At 40.1% G+C, this 23562-nt stretch overlaps 1 protein-coding gene across 1 annotated transcript in view; it reads right to left on the bottom strand.

Moving 5' to 3' along the window:
• MAPK12 (mitogen-activated protein kinase 12) overlaps positions 1-23562 on the bottom strand; it is a 33518-nt gene that overhangs the window by 4529 nt on the left and 5427 nt on the right. The window contains exons 3-11 of the mRNA XM_065665086.1: positions 20068-20126; positions 17882-17993; positions 10873-10902; positions 9226-9273; positions 4120-4234; positions 3394-3465; positions 2603-2682; positions 1775-1853; positions 8-181 (exon numbers count right to left, since the gene is read on the bottom strand). Coding sequence (XP_065521158.1) covers positions 8-181; positions 1775-1853; positions 2603-2682; positions 3394-3465; positions 4120-4234; positions 9226-9273; positions 10873-10902; positions 17882-17993; positions 20068-20126 — 769 coding nt within the window. The remainder of the gene's footprint in view (positions 1-7; positions 182-1774; positions 1854-2602; positions 2683-3393; positions 3466-4119; positions 4235-9225; positions 9274-10872; positions 10903-17881; positions 17994-20067; positions 20127-23562) is intronic.

Raw genomic sequence — 23562 nt, 5'->3', positions numbered from 1 at the left:
AACTCACGCTTCCACTCATCTAGCGGAAGATCCATGTTATCAAACGTGTCATCATATTTCTCAGCTTCAATTTCTTCCTCAGGATCGTGGATTGGTTCAAAGTAAGGATGCATCAAAGCCTCAGCTGCTGTGATTCGCTTCTCTGCATCCAGCACCAGCATCTTCTCCAAAAGGTTTACAGCTATTGCAGAGAAAACAAACAGTGTATTCAAATCACACCGCTGACTCCAGCTTGTGTACAGTAACATTGCCCTGGAGAAATTTCAGATAAATACACAGTTACAAAGCAGAATCATTGGGTATTCATTCTACAGCCTTGGGGCCCACCTGCATGGCCAAACAGTGTTGTGAGCAAGCTGGGATCTGTACAAAGCCTGCCTCAAGACAAAGGTGATCCCTTGCTTCTGTACACAACACAGCTACATCACCTCAGCTAATGACTTCTCAGCTTCTGGCTCTAGGACCACTGTGCTTTGGGCTTTCCCATGTGTCTGTCATCACTGCCATGCTATTGTGGTTCTAAGGTACATCACAACTTGACAGCAGCAGAATGAACAGCTGGCTGCAGAGAATGAGAATTGCTCTGTACGTGACCAAATCCAAGCACAACTACACTCTGAAGCCAAGCACAACTACACTCTGAAGTTGACTACACAAGTCAGTCGTCCACGTACAGAATCTCTATGCTGACTTTATCTGCTGTGTGGTTTTGACCTCAGCCAAAACACTCCATGAAAATCTTCTATGTTCCTCTCCAGTGGATTTTGGATCAGGTCCATTGTTGGACTGTTGAAATGAGCTAGTGTAAACAGATATGATGAATGATTTGTTTATTCTCTGTTTTTCTGTCCTGAAAGAATGTTCCTGGGTTGGGTGGAGCAGCTGAAAGGAAGAAGAGGCAGCAGCATGGGACAAGGTACTGCAACTCCTGCTTGCCACGCTGTGGATTCTCTCCAGGCTTCTCTCCCAGACCATGAGCCGTTGTTCTCTCCATAAGAAACAGCCAGACGGTCACAGAGATGATAGGAAAAAACATCCTAAAATCTAAATGGAAATATGTAGTTTGCTGCAGTTGAGAAGGTCATTGAGCTAACCATGCAGTCAGGGTAAGAGCTGCTTATTAGTTATGTTTATTTCTATTGTACCTGAACATAAAATTTTAACTTCTTAAATTGAGAAGATTCAATTATCCTAATTTATATTCTAACAGAACTGGCTTTCTGAGTGTTCAGGTCACTGGGGAACAGACACAGGTTGGCCAGACCCATCTCAGACCTTTGGTTGCCTTGGGTCACATCACAGTTATGCACACTTGGTATGCTCTTCTGGCTGTTTATATCTATCAAATCCAAGCCAGTGCACTTCTCAGGAATGCACAGATGTTTCTCAGGATGTATTAATTCCATGATTAATATGTCAGCTTTCTATTTGCTTGCATTTCAACTGCAGATCAGATAGGTCTTTCAGAATTACATTTCAAATACAATACAGAGAAAAAATGATTACTTATATTTAATCTGCCAGGGCTCTTGAGAAAGCTGCTCCAGCAAAACCATTAAGTAGATGCTGGACTGAAGCCTAAAACACAAAATACTTCTTTTTTCACACTTCTAAGAAACATCTGAGTCCTGGCAGGGTCCAAACTTGGCAAAGTTATGAATCACGGAAAGCACAAGAACCATCACATAACCTATCATATGACTGATACTGCTGCCGCCTCCAATGCAAACACAAGAACAAGACAAATTGTACATATCCACGCAAACTGTCTTACCCAAAGGATTTGCATACTTCAAGATGGATGAAAAATCTTTTTTCTGGACTTTTGGGAGGCTTTTGATATAGTTTTTTGCCTTAAAAGAAACATGGGTGTTTAATTAGAACTTTGCTGCCTTTATAATGTAACATTAACTATATGCTTAATAGGTAATTCAACAATGCTTTGATAGCACATTGTACAAATTAATTTGGGGGGGTCATAAACCCTGATTATATTCACCTTCTTGTTGAAAAGAACTTTGGGGTTTTTTTTAATCAAGACTTAAAATTATGATTAAGAAATGATAATGTAAAACTTTAATTATTAGTGCTCCATATTTAATATATTAGCTAGAATAAATATGTATGCATCATTTGAAAGAATGTCGTAGTGAGTTTACAGGAACCTCTTACACAGTAGTTCATTAGTATTTAAATTGTATACTTAGTCTAATGAATAATTTTACATTCTTTATAGTAGGGGCTTAAGGATTCTAGAAGGACACCCACATATGAGTAGAAAAGACAGACACCTGCAAACAACTGAGTTTTCTGAATAGATTCATATTTTCCAATAAAAGCAGTAACACATCATCTGAACTGCTTACATTGTATGCACTGGAAACTCAGAAGGATTTAAATATACAGATTTTTCAAGTGTTCTGATCATTTTCTGCCCCCCCCCCAATCTCCAGTAGCTTTATGCAAAGCACTTCAAAGCAGAAAGGTGACATCAGGGGTCATTTCAATAGTCAATACATACTATCTCAGCCAGTCTAAGTACTGAGCATGGATTAAGTAAAATTAAGATGTGTAAAACCAAGGGACAAAGCTAAATACTCACATCTTGACTGTGCAGCTTTTGAACAAAATCTTGAGTTGGTGTACCTGTTACTTTCATTATTTCTGTGAGTTGGTCCAGATCTGATTACCAGAAATAAGGAACAAAGACTTTCACCATAAGAAAACTAATCATCCTGCAAAAATTGTGTGTTTCTGCACTACTGGAGAATAAAGCAAAAATCACAATGCAGTGACTGGAAAACAAAAAAGTAAGCAATTCTTGCTGCCTTCTATTAATACTGCCCTCTAATAATTATCATAACTACTACTGCCAATGAAGTATCACTTGAGGTTGAATGATGGCTGAATCTTCACTGTTTTCTTAATCCTCAGCAGCAAAATGACAGGGCAAGATGTTTTCTGTAAATCTGAAACATTTTACTAGATGTTACTTACAGAACATTTTTTGGTAAAATCTCAAAAAGCAAGAAATGGACTAGCATGTGCATGTAAGTCCAGACACTGCAGCAGAATCTTCTCTGCATGTTGTGGAATTATTGAATCTATTACTAAAAAATCAAAATGTACCTTTTGTATCATCACAGAACCTTTTACTTGATGATTTGAGATGTGATTCAAAGATCAGCTCTCTTTCTCTATTGAAAATACTCAATAATTTTTAATGTCAGATGTGCAAGAGTGGACAGACATTAAGCAATCAATGAGAAAGGTGCAAGCCATTTTACTATTCATTTCAATTTATGCTCATCAGTTTTTGAACAGACCTACTGTATCACATCAGAACTTCTCATCATTTTCTTCCATTAGTGTCATAAATTCACTGAAGGATACGATCATTTCCTTTGAAAAGAGGCCTCCCTGTTATCATCTCAGCCATTATACAGCCCACAGACCAGATGTCAACTGGAAAAAAAGACCAACAGTCACATTAAATTGCTGAATACCTGTCCATTTAAATGTACATAAAGTTTAATTGAAAACATAAAGTGTAAAATTTACTTTTATACCCCATTAAAAATAAATTAAAGCCTGCCAATTAGGATGAACAGTATAAGTGAAACTTCCAGCCTTTCTAATGAGCAAACTGGAGATAATCTGATAATATGCTGAATCAGTTTCTCAGTAACAGGCAGATGGATGGGGGAAGTAAATTTTCAGTGCTTCCAAAAACTTTCATGGTTATCCTAGTGTTACTTGAAGTCCCCCCATCTGCCATTTTCCCCTGTCTGAGTTAGAATCAGCACGTCTTTGCAGGAAGATGACAGTCAGTGCAGAACACAAGAACAGAGACCAGACTGTCACATCTGTATACATTTCTATCACTACTTTCCAACCACCTTGGCACTTTTGGTTACTCTCAGAAAATGTACAAAATGCCTCCAAACCCACAATCACCACATGATTACCTGCAATTTATCTACAAGGAAATTCTGCATAATTAGACTGTCATTTCCACCTCCAGCTTCTCATTCATTTCAGAAAAAAAGATTTGCTTATATATTGCCTTTCTCAGTGAATGCTTTAGCTCCGGTATGACTTTTCTGAAGAGATGCTGACCTGTTTGCGTATAATGCATCCAGTTGAGTATGACCTCTGGGGCTCTATACCACCTCGTAACCACGTAACCAGTCATCTCGCTGTCTGTGTGCCTTGCCAATCCAAAATCCAGAATCTGCAGTGGAAGCGCAAAGAACAGCCTGATCAGACAGCTAGCAATCTATTACATACAGACTGTACAAGTGTGTCAAAGAAAAGAATCAGAGCAATCTGTAAATATTAGTTTATTTTTGCATCATTTTCTCACTCAAGTGTGTTGTGCTCATTTCAAAAAACAAGACAGAAGTAGCAAGGGGCTTTACAATTTTTTTTCTAAGTTATATACTCCTATAGCAACAGTAAAAGCTGTAAAACAAGTAAAGGAAACAATAAATTCTTCAATTATCATTTAGAAAGATAATGAACACATTCAACACAAAAAGTTCCCTGGTCATGGAATCACCATCCTCCCATGTTAGGGCTAAAAGAACAGCACCCATCTTAGATGGTAATCATTGCTCTCATATCTCAGGTGGCACAATCATTCAAGAGTGTGTCCAGCAATATTCTGAAGTAAGCAGGTATCATTATTTCTATTTTATGAATAACTCATACATGGGATAGCTTCCTATCGGTCACATTGAAAATCTGAAACAGCATAGGGAATTACCATTATTTAGTCCCACTGAGTCTTCTCCAACCTACTGCATCAACTACAGAGCAACCCTCTGTAAGGAATGCAAGGTCAGTGCAATTCTTTTAAAGGATTATGCACAATTCAGCTTATTTCTAAGATTCCCAGATATTTATCTCTAGATACAGCAACGTATACAGCAGCAAGATGAAAAATGGCCTTTTGTTAGCTTCTAAGAAACTGGTGTAATAATTCTGACCTGCTGTACAGACCATCAAAAGATGGTGCCAAAAGATGTGGTCAACAACAAGAAAATTCCATTCCTGGAATGACAGTTTGTATTTATCAGGAAGTTCATGCTTCTAACAAGAAACAGGGGGCTTGGGTAAATAAAGTCTATTAAAGATAAATCATCATCTTCCACAGATAGTTGAGTACGTAGCTTTGCATGAACAGCCACAAGTTTCCATGTGTGTCAGGCTTCATATATATGTACTGAGAGGGCAGAGTTTTTACTGGGAGCACCTGTGCATTACTCAACCAACAGTGATGGTTTTGTACTGCTCTCTGTAATTAGACATTTGAAAACATTTCAGGATAGTTTCATCATTCTCTAGCACTAACAGAAAGGAAAATTACATTTTCATTCAAGATCAAGTGTATAAAACGTTATTGCTTATCTTTATTGCCATACTTGAGACATCATTTCTGTATTTCCCCCATAACTGCTGATAACATAAGAATTTAAAAACAGGAATAGGATGCAAAGGAAGATATTTTTATTCTTACTAATCAAATGCACCTGATTATGGGCGATTCTTTGGGTACTGAAGACTTATTGATTCAAAATATATGCAATAGCAAAACACACTTTTATATACAGCTTTCAAATTTATGCTACATATACAGCACACGTTTCCTCAGGCTGGAAGAAAAAAAGGAAGTTTTACATAACAGGTCAAAAGCCACATGAAGTACCATCTATTCTGTCACAGCCTTTTAGGCATTTTCCATACTAAGGCTTGTGACACTTGGAAACAGCTAAAATACAATTTGGGTTTGTCTTTTTGTAAAAGCAGAAAAAGTCACTGAGATTTTTTGTGCACTATATACTAATTTCAGGATTTCTTTTCATTTACATAGTCATAAAGCTCAGGAACAAGCATACCCCGTTAGTACTTAATGTGGTACCACTTCAGCAACATTCTTCACACAAAACTATTATTCTCGTACTCCAATATTCAACTTTTCAGCTGGAACTTGCAAAGCAATTTTCAGAGCAAGGTTGAAAACCCTTTTCATAATGCAGGAATTATAAAAGAGAGAGCAAATTCCCTCAGCTCCTTAAGGATAAGCTCCCTTTCTACTCAGCAAACTTAATTTTCCTAACTTGCTTCAGTAACTGTAACAAAAATACCTTCGAACTTCGAGACTGCAGAAAGGGCAGTGACTTCCCCCCATGCACCCTTCACTGTCACTTTCCTGACTCCTGTGTAGCAGTTGAGAGCTTTAGATGAGGGAGACAGAAAGCTTGCTGTGAAAAATAAAACTGATTGCTTATTAATTAATTACCAATTCAAGCAGCTGTTCCAACTTGCCTACTACAGCCTCATCACCGCTGGAGCTGATGCAAGGGAAGCTGCTGAGTGCACAGACACGGGGAAAAAGGCTTGCACTATCCCTAGCAGCGTGGCAGCGTGGTCCTGTGCCCATGTTAAACTGACTTTGAAAGCATGCTCATATCCTGCCTTTTGCACCTGAACGCATGCATGTGGGGAAGCCAGTTCAACTCCTTCAGTGAAAGAGAGATTCCAGTTAAAGCCTTGGGGTTGTTTTTTTTGTGTGTATACTTCTCAACATACTATAGTTGGCTTTCTCTTTATAGACCAGAGCTGCCTCTTGACAACCAGTATTTCCTAGTTTTAAATCTGCACTTTTCTTCTGCATATGCTATCAGAGCTCATTGTACAATCAGGGATACGATAATCTCACTCTGAGTCAAAAGAAACAAAAACAAAAGGTCAGTGCTACATTTTCTCCTTCTCGTTTCACAAAATTGTGTTCTGGTATAGAATTATTTGTCTTAGTTTATCTAAAAGCTTAAAAATGTCCAAGGTAACAAAGAATAACTTGTGTTAAATAAAGAGACTGATCATATTATGGGAGAAAGTCTCAGACCTGGGCTGCATCTCAAAATGTAATTGCACAGCTGGGGGTGTGGAAGAGAAACATGTACAACTGTTTTTAATAGATTCTCTTTTTTTCCCTACCAACCTGGACCCACTCACCATTCTGTCACCTACAAGCCAGGAAAAGGCAATGGATTTCTATGCTAGATAAGGAAAGTTTGAAGTAACAGGATCCTGAACATTCAGGTCAGTCTCCAAAGAGCAAAAATTTGTATTATACATAATAAATACATTACATATATACATATATATGTATATATGCATGTATACATACACACACGTAACGTATTCATAATTGAACTACTCCCATAAAGTCTTATGCCTCTTTTAGGGAGGAGCCCTTGGCCATAAGATCTAAATGTATTTACATATCAGGATACAAAAGCCCCCATTCAAATTTACTGCTGTTTTGTGAGGATGTATAGGTCAGCCATGCAAGCACATGATAGAAGACGTAGCCTGATTTTGTAATTCACTGAAGAACCCTCCCTGCCTTTCAGATTGCTAGAGCTAAGGGAAGAAAGGTGAGAAAAATCAATTATAAAGATGAATAAAAAATTAAAAGACAAGAATATAATTAACTGGGGACTGGAAGCAGCCTGGGGCTACTATGTCTGCACTCAAGAGAATATATTCCCAAAATAAACAGTGTTGAGCACTACATAATTCTGCTTCATAATAAATAATTGACTTTTTTAATAACAGAGTCATTTCACACAGCCAAATACATGCATTTTTGCTAGCTCAGGGTACACTGCATAATGATTTCTGAAGTACAAATATTATCCACTCTAATGGGCTTTGGAAAATTTCCAATACATTTAAGAAAGTGCAATCAGGGCTGGCCAGATTCAGTATTTCAGTTCAATGATTAAGAAGGATGCTCGAGATGACAAATGTTGTGCAAGAGGAGAATTACCATTCAGACACTACTGAGAACACTTCCAAGGAAGTGGCAACACCTGCCCTTGAGGACTGATAACTTCCCACAAAGGATGCTACACCCCTGGTCTCCAAGGATGCATGCCAGCTAAACCCAGCTTTGGTACTGGGAAGGGGTGCAGGTGTGCACCATCCTCCTACCCACCTCTGCAGGGAAGTCCAGTACGCACTGATACCCGTCCCACTCCAGAGAGGCAGCAACCAGGTAATACAAAAATGCCATCAAATCTACCTGTCTTACAGTGTAGTGGCAGAAACTGCCATTAGCTGAACTACAGGAGTCTGAATTAAGAACTGTCTCACTTTAATGACTTTTTTCTCACTACTTCAATTATGAACAAAAACGAAGCAGAACTGATACATTCTATGATTCCTGCTATGAAGTACACTGTTGTCTACATGCAGTTGATACTACTATTAGCGGTAACAGTGCAGAAGCAATCACTTTCAAAGAAATAAGATGTTCTTATTTGTGGTGAGCATTATGTGATTCGTTTCATGCTTCCCTGAAGAGATTAGCTGCAACATATCATAAAAAGAGTTCTCCATTACAGCTCTTATCTGACTGTAACCATGATGTGATTTTTCTTCTTTAGAAGTATTTTTAGATGTATGACTGCATAAAAACACAGCAGTACTCATTGCAACATACACAACACACAGGAAAAGGGGGACTGTCACACACATGCCCTTGCTGTGGGCACACAACTGTGATAAGGACTGCTCCATCAACTCCATACCCACAGAAGCAGTTTCAGTTCTTACACTTCCCTTCACCCAGCTGGAGAGAGCCAATTCAGCAACTGCTCCAATGATGTCATGACTGTAATAACCCACGGCATTGACTCCCTCACCTGAAATCAGCTACATCTTGGAGTCAACGCTCATCTCTCTCCCCTGTTAGCATTGGGTACCACCTTCCCACAGTATCCTATCTGGACTGGACATTTTTAGCTGAAACACCCCAGGCAAGATTTCTAGTTTGAGGTGCAGCCATTTCCTGTGCTTGGCTCCATAATGGACCCAGAAATTGATCATTGCCTCTGCTGTTCATAGGAAATGCACATTTATGTCAGTCTAGGACATCCAAGTAGGAGGTGAAGAGATTTGCACTGTTCAGAGCTTTATATGTTAAATAAATATTTCATTATTCTTGTGGTGACTGAAGCAGCCGCTTGTAATTTTTTCCTCTTCCCTTTCATTTTCCACCATTCTCCTATTTCTCCATGACCCTTCAAAGCCAAAGGGCTGAAAGCCTGGCCCTCTGAAACCAGCCAGCACATCTGCAGCTCTTGCACCCGTTGTCTTCTGTGGTGTATTTCTAAACACATCTGACTGCTTTTTCAAATAAACATATCCTACCTTCAATTCACAGTCTTCATTTACTGCCAGGTTTCCAGGCTTTAGATCCTGTAATCAGATTTGAAATGGATGTTATTTATTGATTTTATACCAAGTCCAATGAAGCACTCATTCTTTCCTTCTTTCTTTCATGTAGGTTTAATGACTTTCATACAACTACTTGGAACAGCAACAGGTAAAATAATGCCATAAATCTAAATAAGAACATTAACTATAACAAATAACAGAAACAAAGACACAAACTTGCTTATGTTTGGCTTTTTTTCCAGTATGGTTCCCCCCACCCCCCAACAAATCAACTTTTTTTCTGCTAAAAGTCAAGAAAATAGTTGCCAGTGAAGGAACTCACTCATCTTACTGTGAGTGGGGTTTGGACATAAGTTGGTGGCATTTTATCCTGACACCACAAAGTTAAGGATTCACATAAACATTTCTGCACTGTACATATTGCATATCAAAACACACTTTACAAAGGTTCCATAGTCTGACAGACTTAGAAGAAGTACTGAAGGAATCAAACAAGATTCTACTTAAAAGCCTCTGTTCCCTTCTGTGGGAAAATCGATTTCCTAACAAAGGCAATTGAATGGAGACTGCAACATGGAAAAAGAATTCCCTTAAGCCTCTTTAGCTACTGCAGAGACTCCTAATGATCTTCAGAAGTTGTACTTCTAAGTTTAGCAGCAAAAGGAAGTGTACTGGCAACAGCTAAGAAGATTTTGCAACATCAGAGACTTTTAGACATTCAGTCATAGAGAAAGAAAAAATCAGAAACCAACTTTCCTTCAGCTTTTTCAAACTTGTGACACTTTGGCACAAGACATTTAAAAGAATCTTCTTTCTGAACTTTTTAACAGGCATCCACCTGTTTTAGATGAAGATGTTTTAAGATTAGAGAGGCTTTGGAGAGAAGCAAACTGGTACAAAGAAATGTTATGAAATCAAGAAACTTAAGAGCCAACAAGAGGGAGCTTAGTAAAGGTCTCAGCAACTGTAAATTCAGACCACGATCACAGCAGTTGTAGAAACAAGAATATCAACTTATGACATTATTTTGGCAGTTTGCGTAGCTTCCGTGTCCAGCTTAAAGCACCCATCTTTAGATGGTGTGCACTTTCTGTGCTGCTCCTGCTATCTTAGTACAAAAGGTCAGTTTCTACTGCTGTGATACAGTTTTGGGGGAAGTTATGCTGCTTAGAACCAGGAGGGAATCATTCACAACTTCTTATTCACAGTACCAAAGTGACTTTAAGTGGACTTTCTATGTTTTCACCCCCCTGCCTTGAACATTAACATAATTTTTAAACACCATTTATATATTGTTTCTAAAAGTTTAATCTTCGTTAAAAAAAAAAAAAGAAAGAAACACTTAACCATCTTAGTTTAGACACTATTTGTTCTTGTGGGGACAATGCAGCTTCACAAAGTAATTTAAGGAAGCCAAATCTAAGCTGCATTCACTGCAGCTTGAGTGCCCAGCTTACACTGATGCAACCATAACACCTTTTGTTCCTACTGAAGAAGAAACCAAAGGCATCATCAAACCCAACATTATAAACAGAGTTTCAAGCACATTTATGAGCATGCTTATACACAAACACCTCTCACATTATCAAAACAAACATCTTTTATATTGTTTCTACTTACCCTGTGAATTATGCCCGACGAGTGAATATACTGTAAAAAGAGAAAGCATATTTTAGTTACTGAAGTCCTGACTTAAAGAAGTTGCCTGGGGCAGGGGAGAAAGTACTCTTTCATGGTGCTAATTAAATTAGAAAAACTTTATTTATTGCACAAAAGACCTTTTTAGCTACGTTTTTAACACTCAGATAATTAAACTAGCACTTTGCCCTTCCCCTCCCCCAATAAAAAGAAACCACTAAATCAGTCTGAATACTGCAACAGATCATACTTTTTTTTTTAATTCTTCATATAGTTCTAATTCTTCCCATACATAAAATTGCATTTTCAGTTAATTTTTGCCATTGCTATATATATATGTATCAAAATAAATCCTACTATTTTGTATGTCAGAAATGCTCTCTTGCAACAGATGTCTCCGGTGTGCCATCATAGTGTAGTTTTATATGTTCCAGCAGCACTAACTTTTAAGAGATCATTTAAGACCAGGATGAAGGCCAGCCAAGGTTTCAGCTGAGAAGTCTTGCTACACGCTTCAATACTTCCTCAATGAAACATTTAGAGGGCATGTTGCAAGACATTCTCTTTTACCTGAATATTTTCATCACCCTTGCCAGTGATCTATATAAGGGCTCACAAAAGTCAAACCGAGTTTTTAAAGCAGTGGCTGAACAGAAATGAAATCTCTGACATTTACTTTCTACTCTCTTACACCTGATACAGCACTCCAGATGTGGTCTCACAGGTTCTGAAATGCAGTGAAAAAAGAACATCCCCTCCCCTAACCCTGTGCCTACAACTTCACCAGTCCAGCCCAGACTGTGGTAGGCTCTGCTGCTGCGCTGACGACTGTTGTGCCCAAGTCCCTGCAGGTCTTGGCACTTGCGGTAGACCAGTTCCTGCTACTTGCAGATTGGGCAAGGTTTAACATCACCCTAGGAAATGCCAAAGTGCCTCACAGGATTTCCTGGGGCAGACACAAGGGCTGAAGCTGTGGGGCTGATCCCCAGAACGTTGGCAGTAAAACCACTACAGCAAATGAAGAACTACAAAATGTATTTGTCATGGATATGTACGAAGTGGATTGGGATGGGAGGAACTGGATGCAGAAAGAGGAAGTTTGTAATTTGTATGCAGAGGTCAGAGAGGATATATATGGGCCATTTGGGGGTTTTGTTTTGCTGTTTGTTTGGGTTTTTTAAGAAATGTATCTGTAAGTAGTTAGACTGCCAGTAAAGAAAAAGATGGTGTCTTCTGCCAGTAGCCATCTTGATCACGGACATCACAATCACTTGCATTCAAAATCATTTCAATGCCTTCTTACTGAACTGTCTTGATTTTCCAGAGCAGGTGCTTGAAATATTCTACAGTCTGTTTTTGCTGGTATGACTGTACACAGTAAAGAAATAACTGGCAGACAGAGGAATCTTCACCTAAGAATGTGGCATGTAGAAACAGGAATTAGAAGGACTGAACCCTTTTGGGTTTTAGTTAATCACACTCTTTCCCCCAGACAGGTGAGGTTTCACTGGCATTCTCACCCCACTGAAGGTTTTGTGAGTGTTCACAGCACCAAAATGATGTTAACACTTTGGGGAGTATGCCTGTATTTTCTAAACCCTCCTCTTAATACAACACTATTGAGATTACATGAAGTGGCACTTATTCCTGGTGCTAATGTACACATCAGCCCCTCTGTAAGCTGAAATACTGGTGCTGTGCTGCTGTGTTTCTTTAAAAATAGCAGTATTTCTTTAACTGCATTCTATTATCTCCTGGCAGGTAGCAGCACTGGAGCTATGCCAGTCTCTGTTCAGAAAACTTTCCATTCCAGTTCAATAACCTTCTGAAATGGGATCCTCCTCTTAACGATTCTCCTCATTAAATCATCCATTTATTGTCAGTTTTTTCACTCTTAACACGGCAAAACCATCCAGGCCAGTGCAGACATATTCCTCACAATATGTTACTACCACTTCACCTGAACAATATTTGATTCAAGAAGCCAGTTAATGTGAGCGAAGTGCCTCAAGCACAGGAGCTCTGTGCATTATCCTAAAGACAATTTTTGGTAGCATGCATAAATACTTGAATGCAAGCTTCAGATTGTGCTAGGAAGTTATCCAACAGTTGTCTAAATTCTAAGCATTCCTGTCTGCGTATGCAATCTCTGCACCAAGTAAAAAAACTAATAGAAAGGGAATTAGAAGAGACTCAGGAGAAAGCATTCCAGGCAGCATGCAAAATGAAAATGGTGAGTGATTTGGCAGGGAAGGAAAAACCAAAGGGGAAACGTGTGAGAGCAGGAAGAGAAAGCAGAGAAGCAAAAAGAACAAACATAAATACGAACCAAAAAAAGCAAATAGAGATTTCAAAAGGGGAGAACTCGAGCAGGTAAATATCACCCTGAGTGTGGCAAAAGAAGCTTGAACAGGTGTCTGTATGGCCCAAGAGCTACCCATCCATTCTCAAATACTGAACACATAAGAAAACAGGGCTGCTACCCACCTCCCCAACCTCCACCAACAGGAACCTGACTGCCAGTCCTGCAGAAGAGGGACCCAAGACTGAAAGCAGTGGAAGCTCCAGCCCTTTCCACCCAAATAGAGACATTTCTGCTCAGCTTGCCTTCTGTACTCATTGACAATACACAGCTCTTATGTCAAACAAATAAAATTATGAAAGCCCTTCAAAGCTGGAAACTCATACTTAAACAAATTTAATACCAGACTAAGGCTTGGCTCGGAAACAGACAAAGCAGAGGCACCTCACTGTTTTTAAGTGGTGTCAGGTCACATTGTTTTTCCCTATCACAGATGAAGTTAAATTCTGATAAATTACAAGGCTCACCAAAAAAATGAGCCTCATCCAGGCTGGATGGGGCTTTGGGCAACCTGGTCTAGTGGGAGGTATCCCTGCCCATGGCAGGTGGTTGGAACTGGATGAGTTTTAAGGTCCCTTCCAACCCAAACCATTCTATAAGGTGCTTATGTACTTTACACAAAGGACAAATGCCTATTGCAGGGAACATTGTTAACACCCCACCCCCAGCCCAATAGAGTCCATCAAAGGTAAAAGGTGGAAGAAAAAAGAGAGGTTAAACTTGGGAAGTTGAAAGAGTTTTGCAACACAGGTCTATAGAACCTCCTTCCCAGGCACTGCAAGTATTTTTCCCTTACAATGCCCAAGTGAGTGCTACCTATGTGCATGCTTGGTTCCCCCTGCCTGACAAAAAGGCAATCTAAGTAAACACAGATGCACTGTGTTCAGCAGACTTCAGAAAGTACAAGATTTTCATTCAAAACCTGGCAGAATTTCTTTAACAGCCAACTTCCTGATAGCTGGAAAAGGACAAATTACTGAGCCCTTTTCTTTTTCCCCTGCATGACAGCAATACTGCTTTCAGCTTAACTCGCCTCCTAGCACAGACAGTGCTGCAAGAATGTCCCTGAAGCACTGAACCATTCTTGTTTCTTAAAGATATTTCCAACTAGGGGCATTGTTGTGGCTGGATGAATTGGTTCAAGAAGAATTCAAACTTTAATGGAACAGATACATTAAAGACTCTTTTCATGTTTGCTGTGCAATAGGAAATGACAAAACAACAGTCCAGTAGCTGAATAGTGTCTTATTTCCTGCTGGTAACTTTGAGGTAAGTACAGTTACACTCCCCAAAACGAGCGGAGAGAAACAAAATATTCAGGAGAATCACTCCTTACAGAAGATGTAACAGGGTTAGAGACCAGAGATACCAATTAACTAAGACTATGCCAGCATCCTTGCTGACTGCCTTGTAACTGGAGTAAGAACTACTTTCATTTTTGTAAGACCCTGGGAATAGCAGGGAACATCAGGAACTTCCTGCTCTTTTCTTCTGTGGTGGGTTTGCCTTGGCTGGTCAACCCACCAAGGCTGACCAGGTGCCCACTGAGTTACTCTCTCATTCGCTCTTCTCAGCAGGGCGGGGGTAAGAAAATACAATGGAAAAGCTTGTGGGTAGAGATCAGAACAAGGAAATCACTCACCAGTTACCAGCATGGGCAAAACAGACGTGACTTGGGGAAGATTAATTCATTGCCAGTTAATAACAGAACAGAATAGCTCAAAACCAAAACTAAACCCACCTTTCCCCTCCACTCTCTTCCTCCCAGGCTCCATTTCACTCCTGTCTCTCCTACCTCTTCCTCCTGAGCAGTGCAGAGGGACAGGGAATGGGGAATGTGGTCAGTTCATTATACATTGTCTCTGCTGTCCTTTCCTCCTTCACGCTTTTCCCCTGCTCCAGCATGGGGTTCTTCCCACAGGAGACAGTTCTACACTAATTGCTCCAGCCTTCCATGGGGTGCAGTCCTTCAGGAGCAGACTGCTCCAGCATGGATCCCTGTGGGACACAGGTCATGCCACAAAACCTGCCAGGAGTCTGTTTCGATGCTGGCTGTCCATGGGCACATCCCTATGCTTCAGCATGGGTTCCTACATGGGCTACCGCGGATATCTGCTCTGACATGGCTGTCCATGGGTTGTAGGGGTCAATCCGTGCCACCAGTCTTCTTCATGGGCTGCAGGGGAATCTCTGCTTCAGCACCAGGAGCACCTCCTCCTTCCTCACTGGCCTTGGTGCCTGCAGGGCTGTGTCTCTCACGTTTTCTCACTCCTCTCTCACAGCTGCTGCACAGCGTTTTTTACCGCTCCTTAAACCTGTTATCACAAGGGTACGATGAACACTGCTGATGGGCTCAGCTTTGGCCACTGGCAGATCCCCTCTGGATCCAGCTGGGACTGGCTCTGTCTGACACAGAGGCAGGTCGTGGTGTTTTCTCACAGAAGCCACCCCTGCAGTCCCCACTACCAAACCTGCCACACAAAGCCAACGCATCCTCTTTAATTCCTGCTCTGTTTTCTTCAGATGTAGGTCAGGCATGCATGTCTGCTCTGCTTGCCTTCCACATCTACTGATCCAACAGACTTCAGCCAACCTTTGGGACACACAAACACCACTCTTGGTCTCTGAGATAATCTAGGCCACTGGGACCAAAATACGTTCCTAAGCCATTTCACTGAAATGAAATTCATTATTCATCCTTTCCACCGCACTCAACTCAAGCTATTTTTTGACAGCTCATATATTGCTTGCATCTAAAATCAGCCCAAATGATGTTTTATATCTCTGGTGAATAGAACACCTCTCCTAGAAACCTGTTTCCCAGACAGTTATCTGCAACTAAACAGGCCGCTCTAGTTATGTTGTCCTTGAGAAAACACTTATTAGGACATGGCCTTGTAATTAGCGAACCATAAAACCGAAATCGTAATTCCAGATTTAAAGCCCAAAGGTGAATTCCCTCCAGTTTAAATAAAGCCAATTTCCCCAAACCTGGCTTTAGTTTCTGCAGTTGTAAAATGGGAATTGCAGCATTTAAATGCACAATTGTAGCATAAAAAGAATAATTACTTAGCATATGTAAAAGGCTATGTGAATTAATGTCTACTAAATGAAGAACACAAAATCTGAGATAAGGTCAAAGACAAATTAATAATGCAGGACTCAACATGCATCTATTAAGTACTGAGAGACAAAGGAGTCTTGTGTATGCTTTTCCTGATGTTTTTTGTCCAGGAACAGCATGCTGTCCTACGATATTATTTATTTTTAATAGTGTTTGGCAATGCAAATATAGATCTGGAAGATCATCCTGATGGATGTGCCAGACCTTCCTGTATCAAAACCAGCTCTGTATCTCCACTGCAAGAGCACATCCTTCTGCAACCCACCTTCCAGTACAGTGACTCCACTTATCCCTGTATGAGTGCAGAGGAAAGTCTTCCCATACTTTGTATGTTGCAGGCACAGGACCGTAAAACCAAAACTGCCCAGTGCAAGCAGCCAAGGAATGACATTCAGTTCCAGGCAGTGCCATTCCATGGCCTCATTACAACACGTGTTTCCAGAGCAGCAGAGGGAATTAAACAGCCATCACTATAGAGAGCCTGGCTGAAGCCTGCAGAGCTAAGTCAAAGTTCTTCTTCTCTTGGAATTGTGTCACCAAAATAAAAGTGTAATAAAGAAGTAGTAGCCTTTTCATGATGAACAGTTGCGTACACCCAAAAAGCAAACACTGTAAAACACAAAGCACTGTAGTGCCAATCTAGACTGAGAAGCATTTTCATATCATATTAATACAGGTTGTACATGGACAGGGAGCGCTTAAAGAGTATCTTCTTTTCCTGTTGTAAGTTATGAACTTCAGTAAATCACAATCCATCTTTTAAAACCCAAGCAGAGGAAAAAAGTAGTAGCAATAATAAACAGCAGAAAGATGAGGAAGAAAACCATACAAAATATATGACAGCTTACGCATTTAGAATCATCTTTGTGCGGGTCAGTAACATTCAAATCTATGCTGTTTTGCTGTAGCTGTTGGGTCTGCACTCCGCATGTGACATACCACACTTAGAACAAGTTAGGTGCAGATGTCTTGTGTAACAGTGCGTCAGACCATATTGGTAAGCCACGGAAACATTTTCAAATGACACAAATCTGAAGCTGATGACGTAGGTGAGGGATCAAGCCAAGGGGAATCCTGCCTCTGAACTCAACAGTGGTTTCATTCGTAGTCTCTACACTCTCCAACCAGCCCCAGTAAGAGGTATGGCAAAGCACTACCACAACCAACTGCTGCGGAAGAAGGCAACTAAAAATCACAGCAGGCACTTTCTGGTGTACTCAAATACAGAAACCAAGGCCATCCTGGATCAATGTACTATATAGATCTTGAATGAATAGCTTTTATTTTTGCTTGAAAAAGCCACAGACAAAACCATAATACACCTCCCCTCCCCCGATAACATTTATCGCCACTAAACAACTGCTGTGTAGAATGTCACTGCTTTTACTATGCCAGGCAAGATAAAGTTTATGCTGCTATCAAAGGATAAGTATTTCTATCTCTCCATAACGATCTACTAGGGGAAACAAGATTGTGAAATCAAAATAATAATAGAAGTGGCAAACCTTTAAGCCTTTCAACATCTGATATACCAGGAACTGGATTCGGTCTTCAGTTAGTTTCTCATGCTTCATTATCTTACTCAAGTCTGTTCCCATAAATGGCATGACAAGGTAGCTTAAAACCAAAACAAAACCAGAATAACATTAATTTGTCAAATAAATTGAAACATGATTGTATGTTATAGTTCAGTGACAATATTAAATTAAAGATCATTCCGTTCACCAAACAATTCCATCATTGCCTGCCCTCCAGTTTTCTATCTATTTTGGTTCAAAGCAATATCTAAACATTAAGCACTGCAAAGAACACAATGAGAAGCACAAATAAGACTACATTTTTACATAAGCACAATTTGCTAAGTTTACAAATTGATGACGTAAAATCTCTCACAGTCAAATGTGGGTGGGTGGAGAAACAAAGCATAAGAGAGGAAAAACTCGCTTTTGGCTGAGTTTTAAAATCCAAACTTTAGTAATAATTTATGAGCACCACACTGGAACAGGACAACAATGGGACCAGACACTTTGGGCTCACTTTAAACACTTTGTCTACTACTTGAAACTTCACAAACTTATTTTTATTATTAAAAATGTATTTAGAATCCACAGCTGGAGTCCTCACATAACCTGAAAAGGTTAGGCACCCGATTAACTAATCACTTCAACTGGAGCGTCATGCCTAATGCATTGAAGTTCTTTGCAATTTCTAGTTAAACCCCAAAATTCTTACAAAATGAGGACGAGCAGCCTGTTCTGGCACATCATGTATCATACAAGCGCAGATAATGCAAGGAATAGAGATGAAGGGGGTGAAAAGCAGCTGGTAGAGTAGAACTCGAACTGGTAAAGATTTATGCATTTCTGATTTTCTACACCATTTCAATCAGGAACATCTAAAATTGAAGGAAGTTCAACACAAACATGAGCACATGAGTTCAGTCTTCATTAACAGACTGTTAGAACAGAGGAGCAGGGGAGCAAAGTGGACAGTTGAGTAGGAGCATGCTCCCCTCCAGGCAGGAGGGCTACAAGTCAGCTAAGAAACCCCAGGTGTCAGATAAGACCAACCTTAGTGACTGGCTCTGGTGAAACCACCCACTACGTTTCTGCTGCTTCTAACCATAAATCCACTTGCACTTGATATTTATATAGCAGGCCACAGACAACATCTCATGACTAGTCAGCAAAAAGGAAGTCTCCCTTAAAGGACCCATTTGCGGTCATTTCACAAAAACGGTTTCTCTACTTTTGTTTTAAATGTACACACCTCTACCTCTGCTCACTGGTATCAGCTTGCCCAAAGTCTTGAGAGCAAATTCTGCCACAGTCCTACCTGTTGCAGTTTCAGATATAAAAGTGTCCATCCTACTTGACTTGCACCTTCAAAACTCAAAAGGTTATTTTAGGGTCCCATTTAAAACGGTGCTTGGAGGTAGATGTGCATTCTATTACGTATGCTATATAAAAGGCTAGCACAATAGGCAATATGAACAACAACATTTTCGGCTCAATGATCTTTTTGGCCCAAAGGATCAATATGAACACATGCTCCCTGTCTTCTGTCCTTCATTTTCCAGTCAGATGGCTTTCTTTGTTAACATATAAATATGCAAGGTTAGTTCTGAAACATAGCTACACTAGATGAAATCCGAAACAGTTCTATGAATGTAACATGAAATCTACATTAAGCCCAATAGGACTTGTAACCACTGTTTCTCTAGTGACTCTACTGCACAAGAATTGTAGTGGGATCCATACGCAAAGCAGCAGACATGCTCAGGTACGTGGCTGTTGCTAGAAACAGTCTATATCATGTACTGCTTGGACCACTGGACTGGGAAACCAGTCAAGGGAGTACAACAGATCACAGTGCAGATGATCACTAAAAAAATTCAGCAGCATCAGCAGTTTTGAATTAACCCCAGCATTAGAATGGATCACACAGACATGTCATGCAGCAGGCTTCATTTTCAGCCTCCTTGTTTTGCTTAAGAATTATCCTGTCATTTGGACAACCTGGGTCTTCAGGTAAGAAATCAATACATGCAAAGTGAATTAGGAAATCCATTAAACTTTCACTTATTAAGGCCTGAAAGAAGTACACATCTTACAGATAAAAAACCCAGCAACCCTTCTTCCCACAAAAGCCATGCTGCCCTCCTTCCAAACACAAACATCTCAGAACTTACAAGTCATTAAACTTCTCCAGTGTTACATCTGGTGTGAACACATCTAATATTCCAATGACCTAAAAATAAGAGGAGAGAAAAAAAGAAACCCAACATGGATTAATACTGATTTAACATAAAAAATCCTGAACCGCATAATAAGTGAAAAAAATACAATCAAAAACATTTCTATCGTGAAGTATTATCTACAGGCATAAAGATGGCAGAACATATACCTAAAGTAGTGCCTAGCAACACCAGGATCTGTTGTGTGTTTAATTTTGTAACTCTGAGGGCTGGTGACCCTGTGATAAAAAAACATAATAAACATGTATTTACTTGAATGGGAAGTTCGGAGGCTGACAGTCTTATGTAAGAGAGAGCATCTTTTGACTTTAACCACTGAAGTGTTAAAAACGAACCAGACAAATCGGTTCATAACCCGAAGCAGTCATAAGTGCTAGTCACCTGGCCGGTGACGTAATCCCTACTGCACATAGTTTAACCTTTCCACATTCAGGGCAACCTACTGCAGCTCACTCGGGTATTACCATAATGTCATACTGACGAACAAGACAGAAAAACTAATAAGGATGAAGACAGAAAATTACAACTCTATTTCTTTGTAGCCATAATTATATTTGAAAAAAATCACTAATAATATTTATCCAAGGACTGTTAAATGAAACTAATTAAGAAGAATACTATAACTACCATAAAACAATAATTAAACCCACAGAGAATGTGGTTATTATTTGAAATAATACTTTCAGTACTAATATTATAGCAATAAATTATTTTCTTAGTTTTTTGCATGACAGTTTTACAATAAGGTTTCCCATTTCTATGTGGAGGCAGGGAGAGAAAGGGAGGAGAAGAGGATTAGGAAGATGTATGTGACAACGACGGAGCATAATGCAGCTCTATGAGCATTTCCTAAGGCAGCATGTGAACACACACAAAGCACACACAGCCAGAAAAGTTGTGTGCTCTCCCCAGATTTCAGTATTAAAAATAAGAAGATTAATGTTTTAGCAGCAATCTTATCCAATATGCATTTCTTTCCCTATCAAGGCCCACTTTTTCAGAAGTCCTGCTTGGTTCTCCTCATGGAGGTATTTCCATGCCTTCATTTACCTTAGCAGGAAACATACAAAAATAAACCCCATCAGGTCTGAATTTAACAGCGAAAGCCACAGGGACACCACAGTAAAAGAAGGGACACAGCATGATGACAACATGAAGGATGATAACAGCATGACCACTGCACTACATTCACATGTGCACCAAGGTATTATTAGGTACTCCTAGTGAAACACAGAGGCACAAAGAACACGCTTTCGTAAAGAACATACCAGCCCCAACACACTCTTACTGAAGTGCACTAACACTTTACTGCTTCACCATGCAAGTAAACAGTTACTTAGCGCTGCCTGATATACAGCATACATTACTTCTGAGGTAAGGCTGCAAACTCACGGAGACAAGCTTATCATTGCTGCAAAACCTCTGCAGTGAAGGATACCACTGAGACCAATGCCCAGCTTCCGCTGAAGGGAATTTTAAATAACAAACCAGAAAACTCTGTTAACACGCCAAGGGTCTCACAATCCTTCTTTTCTTGCTTTACAAAGCAAGCTTTCTAAAAATCCTGAAATCTGTTTTACTGCCCGAAAATGGGAGGACGTACTAATGGTGAATCAATTTTAAAATGAAAGTGAGGGACCCATTTCCTCTTCCTCAGTAATCTTTATTTAATAGCTGTGCTTTGGGATGATTTTCCTGTACGGGAACAGAGTCATGAGTATTTCCATTTAGGTCACAGTTTTCTGCAGATACATTAAGCACAAGGAGGTACAGGATAAAATAAATCCTTTAAGGAAGATAGAACTCCAGATAATTCTTCAGGAAAAGAAGTGGACAAAGTGTAGGAAACTCCCCCCCTACATAATATCACGGAACACCCTATGTCTGTCTAAAACGCTCTCAATTAAATACAGTATTTGGAAAAAACACCCTTTGTAATACTTAATACCCCAGCACAAAAGTAAGCCACACCAGAACAACTGCAAGAATAACTTCTTTTTCATAGCGTGGCCTATACGAAATGTAACGGAAGTATCTGTGAAACCGTCTGTAGATCTATTTTTGGCGTTCATTCATCAGGGACGGTAGCGCAGCCAAGGAATGAACCCAGCGCATTCTGTGATGGCAATGAAAAGCATCTGTGGAAACCAGCAGGAACACTGCCCTTTCAGGGTCCCATTTTTTTCCCTCATTAACTCTGCCAAAAGGCAATTTCTCAAATGACTGAACCCACAAAGGACACACAGAAAACAACCTGGACTTTGCTCCCTCCTCACTTATATCTCAAGGAGAGAGTGTAATACTGTGTCACTCCCATCTTCTTGCAAAGCAAAACCACAGCAACACCAAAACAACCCATATACTGATTTAACTTGCTTTCCACAGGTATGGTTTTACTCAACATACTTACTCTGTTGATTGTAGGTCTTCCCTACGAAGCCAGTGGGTGACGGGTGCAGTATCTCTAGCCCTTGTTATCCTCATTGTCCATCCACCCTCCGAGACATTCACACTAATTACCCTGACCAACTTTAACTACTGTCAACGAATAAATAAGAGCTTTGTTGGATGGTAGTTTCTGCCTTTCCCATCTCAGCTTTTCCAAATGTTATTCCAGAGGCGGAGCACAACAGCAAAGAGCTCCTCATCTCTACCTTCCCCTGCGCTTTCATGTAATGGATTACTTTCATTCAAGGACGGTTCCACTGCACTTCTGCAAATGAAAGTTTCAGATGTAAGCATCAGCACATCAACGAAAAACTTGGGTCTTGTATAAATTAATAAGTAAATGTAGGTTATGTCTCTTATACAGCAAGTGCTGCTTTCTCTTGTGGGTGCTATGCATGAAAACACAGTGAAGTTGACTGGCTTTGGCACTTGCACTACAAACGCAAGTACGTTTTTTGAGAGAGATCCCTGCTGGGGCACACTGAACTACATATTGTGCTGCAATACATTTCCTGCAGGGTTAGGCTCAAATTCATGCTTGTGTGCCATTCCGCATCGCAGGGTTTTACTGCAACACAAATTCCCCATCTCTCCAACATTTTAATGATCCACACGCAAGGCGTGCACCACAGCCACCTTTCTTCCTCACTGATTACTGCTGTGTGACACAAGGGATGACTGCTGGGCTGAGAGCAACTTTCCTTTTCTCCTGCCATTTGGCACACAGGCAGGTGCGAGGCATACCCATGAGTACCACCACATTCTTCTTTCAAAGGACCCGTATGTAACACTGGACAGATCCAAATCCTATGGACCAACACATGTTCATCTCTGCACTAGATGGCAATCCAAACAGAAACTTTGGGTTTCAGTGCTGTCTTCCTCCCAGTAAATGTCCATTTACTGGACTAATCAGCCTACCTTACTAGTACTCAAGGCTAGGGTGTGAGTTGAAGCCCAGCCTAGGTAAAACACCTATTT

The sequence above is a fragment of the Lathamus discolor genome, chromosome 1 (genome assembly GCF_037157495.1).
Source record: "Lathamus discolor isolate bLatDis1 chromosome 1, bLatDis1.hap1, whole genome shotgun sequence".
In the NCBI taxonomy this organism is placed as follows: Eukaryota; Metazoa; Chordata; class Aves; order Psittaciformes; family Psittacidae; genus Lathamus; species Lathamus discolor.
The sequence above is the reverse complement of the archived record's forward strand: the minus strand, read 5'-3'. Positions and strand labels throughout refer to the sequence as shown.